General features: G+C 55.0%; 1 protein-coding gene across 1 annotated transcript; it reads left to right on the top strand.

Annotated features, from left to right (window-relative positions):
* The first annotated feature begins 538 nt into the window (after positions 1-538).
* LOC100981622 (galectin-7) lies at positions 539-7,096 on the top strand. Its single transcript, XM_063600251.1, has 5 exons — positions 539-3,614; positions 4,547-4,599; positions 4,983-5,071; positions 6,034-6,235; positions 6,927-7,096. The coding sequence occupies exons 2-5, from the start codon at positions 4,594-4,596 to the stop codon at positions 7,038-7,040; spliced, it is 411 nt and encodes a 136-aa protein (XP_063456321.1). The 5' UTR covers positions 539-3,614; positions 4,547-4,593; the 3' UTR covers positions 7,041-7,096.
* The last annotated feature ends 738 nt before the right edge of the window (positions 7,097-7,834 follow it).

Below are 7,834 nucleotides of genomic sequence, written 5' to 3' on the forward strand. Positions count from 1 at the left end.
AAGTGAGATTTCTTTCCTTTTTTTTTTTTTTTTTTTGAGAGGAAGTCTCGATCTTGTCCCCCACACTGGAGTGCAATGGCGTGATCTTGGCTCACTGCAACCTCTGCCTCCCAGGTTCAAGCGATTCTCCTCCTCAGCCCCCCGAGTAGCTGGCATTACAGGTGCCTGCCACCATGCCCAGCTAATTTTTTCTATTTTTAGTAGAGACGGGGTTTCACCCTATTGGCCAGGCTGGTCTCGAACTCCTGATCTCAGGTGATCCGCCCGCCTCGGCCTCCCAAAGTGTTGGGATTATAGGCATGAGCCACCGCGCCCAGCCAAAGTGAGATTTCTAAGTGTCATTTTCATCATCAGAATGTTGATTTACAAAAAGCAGCCCCAGAATTACCTTCACTGTGTATAAAAAATAACCAAAATGTGACCAACAAATGACATTCATGGAGCCTGAATTTTAAATCTCTACAACCACCTAGTGTGCAATTAGCTACTTTTCATCTAAATTATTTCCTAAAAGAGGCATAAAGTCAGAAAAATCAGTCTACTCCCTCTTCTTTATTTTGAGACAAAAGAACCTTGGTGGCTAGTCAATGCTCAGCAGTGGCCAGGCCCAGTGGCTCATGCCTGTAATCCCAGCACTTTGGGAGGCTAAGGCAGGCAGATCGCTTGACTCCAGGAGTTCAACACCAGCCTAGGCAACATCGTAAAACCCTCTCTCTACAAAAAATACACAATTAGCCAGGCATGGTGGCGTGTGTCTGTAGCCCCAGCTACTCGGGAGGCTGAGGTGGTGAGCCCAGGAGGTTTAAGCTTGGAAGGTTGAGGCTGCAGTGAGCGGAGACTGCACCACTGCACTCCAGCCTGGGTGACAGAGTGAGACCCCCATCTCAAAAACAAAACAAAACAAAACAAAACAAAAAAATGGTCAGGAGTGACACTGGCCAGTGGCTTCCTGGAACTAGAAGAGAGGCCACTATTTCCTGGACACCAGGAAACTTAATTGAGGAGGTGGTTAGATAGGTCTCCACAGTTCTCAAAATCAGTGAACTATACCTTTAATATCTGCATCTTTTATTTTATGGGAAGGATACCTTGATAGAAAGACTATTGAGAAATATATACATTTATTATTATTATTATTATTATTATTATTATATATACTTTTTGAGACAGAGTCTTGTTCTTTTTGCCCAGGCTAAAGCGCAATGGTGCTATCTTGGCTCACTACAATTTCTGCCTCCTGGGTTCAAGCAATTCTCCTGCCTCGGCCTCTCGAGTAGCTGGGAATGCAGGTGTGCACCACCACACCCGGCCTACATTAACTATTTAAAATTGAAAAAAGGTGACCAGGTGCGTTGGTTCACACTTGCAATCCCAGCACTTTGGGAGGCTGAGGCAGGTGGATCACCTGAGGTCAGGAGTTCAAGGCCAGTCTGGCCAACATGGTGAAACCCGGTCTCTACTAAAAATACAAAAAGTAGCCAGGCGTGGTGGCAGGCACCTGAAATCCCAGCTACTTGGGAGGCTGAGGCAGGAGAATCACTTGAACCTGGAAGGCAGAGGTTGCAGTGAGCCAAGATCGAACCACTGCACTCCTGCCTGGGCAACAGAGCGAGACTCTGTCTCAAAAAACAAAAAAGAAAAAGAAAAAGAAAAAAGGCTCACGAAAATATTATTTCAGGCCAGGCGCAGTGGCTCACACCTGTAATCCCAACACTTTGGGAGGCCGAGGAGGGCAGATCACGAGGTCAGGAGTTCGAGACCAGCCTGACCAACATGGCGAAACCCTGTCTCTACTAAAAATACAAAAATTAGGCCAGGCGCAGTGGCTTATGCCTGTAATCCCAGCACTTTGGGAGGCCAAGGCGGGCGGATCATGAGGTCAGGAGACCGAGACCATCCTGGCTAATACAGTGAAACCCCGTCTCTACCAAAAATGCAAAAAATTAGCTGGGCGTGGTGGCGGGAGCCTGTAGTCCCAGCTACTCAGGAGGCTGAGGCAGGAGAATGGCGTGAACCAGGGAGGCGGAGCTTGCAGTGAGCCGAAATGGCCCCACTGCACTCCAGCCTGGGCGGCAGAGCAAGACTCTGTCTCAAAAAAAAACAAAACCAAACAAACAAAAAAATTAGCCAGGCATGTTGGTGGGTGCCTGTAATCCCAGCTACTCAGGAGGCTGAGGCCAAAGAATCACTTCAACCCGGGAGGTGGAGGTTGCAGCGAGCCGAGATCGCACCACTGCACTCCAGCCTGGGTGACAGGGTGAGACTCTGTCTCAAAAAAAAAAAGAAAAAAACACAAAAGAAAATATTGTTTCACAACTGATGAGAAGCATAATCAACACTAATGAATAAGAGCCCATTGAGGATGCATATCTCAGTTACAGGAAAGGAGCCAGCCTTTTAGACTGGTAACAGATTGACTGCAACCATTTGGCCAATCACTTAAGGCAAGTTGGGACTTGCACGTTGGTTGGGTGTGAAGTCATATCCAGCCACAGTGAAGAAATAGAAATAAATAAAAAGATGTTCTTGGGAAACAATAGCAAGGTACAGAATGATGTATCAAGTAATGTAAGGAGTGTCTTTTCTTTTTGTGGACTGAGGTCTCACTGTGTTGCCCAGGCTTGAGAGCTGTGGTGTGATCATAGCTCCCTGCAGCCTCTGACCTCCTGGGCTCAAGCGATTCTCCTGCCTCAGCCTCCCAAGTAGCTGGAATTACAGGCAGATGTGCGCCAACCCACTGGGCTATTTTATTTTATTTTTATTTTTTGTAGTGATGAGGTCTTGCCGTGTTGCCCAGGCGAGAGTGTCTTCTTTAGAATGGTCAATAATGTTAGAACAATGGAGTCCACCATTCAGGGGAGCATTCTCGGGAACTAACTGAGCTGGGCTGGTGGTATGATCACCGGACACCCTGCTATCCTCTCTGTCCATGCCCATGACATGTCCTTGGCACAAAGACCCCTCTGGAGCTGAGGGGCTGGCCTCTTCCTTGACTGAGAGGTGGCCCCTGTCTAAGCCTCAGTTTTGTCCTCTGCAGAATGGGGGTGCTTGCAGCCCCTACTGAAATGCAGCTGCCAGCCTCCCTCTCTGAGCTCATGTTCCCAAGAACTGGTCCCTGAGCTTGGTGCCTTGGAGTGTGTGGGGAGGGGGCGAGAGGCTGGGGGCCTGGGACGCAGAGGGTGGAGGATGGTTCTGGGTCTGGTGTCTCCACCCAAACTTTCCACTGCCAGCCTGCCTCTGCCCAGGCCTCTCAGCAGCCTGCTGGGTGGGGCAGGAGCTGGAGTGGCGAGTGGAAAAGGTCCAGGAGGGCTGCTGGGCTGCTAGGAGTGGTTTCTGCTCAGCTCCCACACCATCCCTGCCTTTCAGAAGCATCTTTCAGCCCTACCCGCCCCTCCACCAAGCCAATTCCCCAACCCTGAGTTCTCTTGCAGAGTCTTAGGCCCAAGGGGGCTGTTTCGGGCCTGGCGGGAGGGTCCCCACCTTGCTCTGCTTTTGATCTAGGTGGTGATGGAATGCTAGGCCACCCACCACCCCAAAACCCGCCTCATCCTGACCTACAAACTTGGTGGCATGATGGTAGCAGTCCTGGAAGGAGGAAGAAGAGAGATTTGAAGGTGAGAAGTGGGACAGGAATATGTGGTAGACAGAGTTAGGGGCAGAGACGGACAGAGTGAGACAGCCAGCCCCAGAGACAGAACCCATAGGAGAGGTGCGAGCAGAGGTGAGGAGAGCCAGAGGTCAGGGCAGCGGGTCCTGCACGCTCCTGCCTTTGGCAAATCCCTTCCCATCCCAGCCTCAGCCTCAGCCTCCTCCTCTGTACAATGGATGTGACCCATACTCCTCCCTGTTGGAATGATGGGGTCCCAATCAGTGATTTCCTGCATCTCCTGGGCAGCCGAGGGGCCTCGGAAATGACAGGCATAGTCCTAGTGGATCCCCTCCTTTCACCCCTCCTGACTGAGGACTTCCATGAACTGGGCACACTCCAGGACCCAGGGGTGCAGCGCTGAGGGGATCAGGCAGGCCCCCTGTGAACCCATGAAGCCACCCTGTCAGTCACTAGCGCTCCTATTGTGGCCTCTGTTCCATTACAGAGGCAGAAGCTTAGATTTCAGCGCGGATCAGTCCAGGCAGGAGGTTCTCAGCTGGAGAGAAGGGTTTGGAGTTCCCACCCAGATTGGCCTCCCAGGACCTAATATGTCTGTGTATAAAATAAGAGAAATTACTAACAAATAAATACATGAAATGAGATAGAGGCTCTCCGTGTGCCAGGCAGCGGGAAGACAAGGGTGGAGGGGCAGTGGCACAAGGAGCCTTCTCTGCTGTGAGTTTATTACAATTAAACATTCCCTCTTATTATCAGCTCCTAGGAGAGGGGCAGTGCACCCGGGCCCTGGGTGATGGGGGGATCAGGGCCCCCAAGAAGAGGTGCCACTCCCGCTTCGCCGGGCTTGCCCCAGGGCCAGGGTCCGTGCCAGGTGTGGGTGGTAGGTGGGAAGGGGTGGGGTGAGTCATCAGGGCCAGCCCCGCCCTGCTTTTATTTAAGGTCCCCAGCAGGCCCCACCACCACGGCTGCCCAACCCGGTCCCAGCCATGTCCGTGAGTGCTCCAGGGGCCCGGGGCGGGGCCAAGCTGGGAGGGGGCTGGGGGCTCCTCTTTCAAAGGAGTAAGTGGGCAGTGAGTGTGCCATGGACTGGCCTGGGCTGTGGCCTCCGGGTAACCCCCATCCCGACTGTCCCCTCTACCTCTTTGTGGCTTCCTCTGGGGCCCTCTTTGAGGATCTTACTGTTTGTCTTTGTTGCTCTCCCCATCTGTTTCCCTGTCTGTTTCTGGTCTCTTTCCTGCCTCTCCGCCACCCTTTCCTCTTCCACTGATTTCTGCCAGTCTCAGCCCTGGTCGGCTCCTCTGAGGGGTGACCCACCTTCTGCCTCCCTCCCTCGGTCTCACCGGCTCACAGTGGCCCCTGCACCCCACTCTTGCAGAACGTCCCCCACAAGTCCTCGCTGCCCGAGGGCATCCGCCCTGGCACGGTGATGAGAATTCGTGGCTTGGTTCCTCCCAATGCCAGCAGGTGAGGCCCCAGGCCCTAGGGGTAAAGGGTACAGGTCTCAGGATCAGCTGACTCCCAATTTTTGCAGTCCAGAAGTAGGGGCCCGAGGCCACCTGTATCCACCAGGCTAGGAGTCCGAGGCCATTTCTGACCTCAAATCTGATGTATTCGTATTTGCCCCATGCCTTTGTGGGTGGGGTCCCTAAGTTTCCCTAAGCATTTGAGGTCCCTGGGTAATCTCAGGGTTCCTAGATATAGTCCTATGACTTCCATGTCTGAGTCCCAGGGAACTCTGGAAATACTCCAAGTCCTGGAGACACCCTGGACCCTGGGAGTCCTTGCCAAGCCATCCTTTGACTTCCTGGCTAACGAACTTCAGGCCTTCTGGATTCTGAGGTACCCTGGAAATACTGGGGTTCCTGGTATTATTCTTTGTCCTGTAGAAGCTGAGGGTTCCCTGAGCATCAGGAGCACCCTGGCTATCACCCAGACCTCCTGGGCAGCTCCCAGGCTCTTTGGAAATGAGGGCACCCTGCCCTAAGCGTAGTGACTTTGGTCTGGGTAGGTTTCTGCCAAGGGCCTCATGATGTTTTGGCTGCCTTGGGAATCTAAGCTCCCTGGTCATTAGTCGGCCACCTCTCCTTCTGCGGTGTGTGCCTGTCTTTAGGTCCCTGCTAATTTGGGGGTACTCTGGGAATGGGGAGTGCCAGCCCATAAGCCCTTCACTTTGGTCTGGGCGGTTTATGTTTTGTTTGTTCTTTCGTTTTTTTGTAAGATGGGGTCTTACTATGTTGCCCAGGGTCTTTAACTTCCGGGCCCAAGCGATCCTCCCTTCTCCACCTCCCAGAGTGCTGGGATTACAGGGTGAGCCACTGCACCCAGCCAACATTTCATTTACTTATTCATTCAAAGTAAATTGTAGACATTGGTATTCCTCACCCTCAACATTTCTTGCCCTGGCGGCCACCATCCCCCTCTTCCAGGTTCCATGTAAACCTGCTGTGCGGGGAGGAGCAGGGCTCCGATGTCGCCCTGCATTTCAACCCCCGGCTGGACACGTCGGAGGTGGTCTTCAACAGCAAGGAGCAAGGCTCCTGGGGTCGCGAGGAGCGCGGGCCGGGCGTTCCTTTCCAGCGCGGGCAGCCCTTCGAGGTGCTCATCATCGCGTCAGACGACGGCTTCAAGGTGCGTCTCTGCGACAGGGGCGTGGACGCCAAGACTTAGGTCCCTGGAGCAGAGGGTTGGGCAAAGCCAGGCCATTGGTGGAAGGCAGGGAGGTTCGGGGTGGGGTGAGGAGGGTAGGGAAGTCGTGGCCAAGGCGGAGAAGGGTGTCCTTCGACCCTCTCTCTCGCCTAAACAACTCCAGTTTGGGTCCGAGGGACAGAGAGACAGCAGGGTCAGGACGAGGCGAGCACCAGCCAAGTGTCCAAGGGGTGGGCGTCCTAGCGGGAAGGCGTGGCCCAGACTCGCCATCCCAGACCCTACTCCCAGTTCATTCCTTCCTGAGGTCCGGGGTTTGAGGCATGGGGAGGGATGGGTTGGAAACAGCGCCCAGGAACTCGTCCTAGCAAGTGGATTGGCGGGCGGGGGTGGCGGCAGATCCTCCACCACCCAGACCTTACGCGAATTCACCTCCCTCCTCTGCGCTTTAATAGCGGGTAATGGTTGCTGAAATGAGAATATCCATTACCAGCACTAAAAAAGCCGCTTTTTACTGTGCCACACAGTCAACTCGTTTGATCCTCACGCAAGAGTTAGAGTGAACAATAGCCCCATTTTCCCAGTGAGGAAACTGAGGCCCAGAGGGGATGAGTGATTTCCCCAGGGCCACCCAGCATGGGTCTCCGGAATCCTCACCACCGACCCTCCCCTGCAGGCCGTGGTTGGGGACGCCCAGTACCACCACTTCCGCCACCGCCTGCCGCTGGCGCGCGTGCGCCTGGTGGAGGCGGGCGGGGACGTGCAGCTGGACTCCGTGAGGATCTTCTGAGCAGAAGCCCAGGCGTGCCCGGGGCCTTGGCTGGCAAATAAAGCGTTAGCCCGCAGCGCGACTGTGTCTGTGTCCCATTCACTGAGATGAGCAAACTGAGACCCAGAGAGGCCAAGATACTGGCTCTGGGCCACACAGCGAATCCGAGGCGGAGGCGGGCTCTGAGCCTGCCTGTGCTTAGGACACTTTATGTCTGCGAAGGCGTGAGGGTCGCGATCTGGGAAGGAGTGGGTCTGGGGCGTGCCCTGACGCAGCATTTGTGCAAAGGAAGCCAGGTGGGAATGCGGTCGTGCGGACCTGCTGGCGTTTGGGGCGCAGGGGCGCTCCCCGCAGGTCCTGGTGCCCCCACTGCAGATCTAAGGGGCGCCAACATGGGTCCATCTGCAAAGGGGGCGAATGAGTCCCACCTTTCTGGTCACTTGTGGGCCCCAGTCCTACGGGTGGAAAGCGTGTTATAATATCCCGGGTACCTGGGTCCCGTATCCCCCTGCAGCTCATCTCTCCCACCCTCTTCTCTCCTGGCCTCCCGCCCCTAGAGACGTCCCAGGTGGGGCTGGGAAGCCCGACGGGCGTCTCCGGGCTCCCGCTGTTCCCGGAGTCGGGACAGGTACCCGCCTGCGCACCCTCGGGGCAGACGCGATGGCAGCGGCCCCGGCTCTGCGGAACAGCTGGGAGGACTCGAAGGACGGCTTGGGTTTTCCGTGGCGCAGCGAGCCCCATTCCCACGCGCCCTCCGCTCTCCCCGACGGCCCCGACCGCGGCCCTAGCCCTGGTCACTGTGACGGGAGGGGAAG

The sequence above is a fragment of the Pan paniscus genome, chromosome 20 (genome assembly GCF_029289425.2).
Source record: "Pan paniscus chromosome 20, NHGRI_mPanPan1-v2.0_pri, whole genome shotgun sequence".
Classification (NCBI taxonomy): Eukaryota; Metazoa; Chordata; class Mammalia; order Primates; family Hominidae; genus Pan; species Pan paniscus.

Bases quoted from the DNA above. Each gene is read 5' to 3' on its own strand.
- LOC100981622 (XM_063600251.1), top strand. The intron at 5,072-6,033 runs GTGAGGCCCCAG...CCCCTCTTCCAG, and splicing joins GTTCCTCCCAATGCCAGCAG to GTTCCATGTAAACCTGCTGT. The intron at 6,236-6,926 runs GTGCGTCTCTGC...CCTCCCCTGCAG, and splicing joins CGTCAGACGACGGCTTCAAG to GCCGTGGTTGGGGACGCCCA.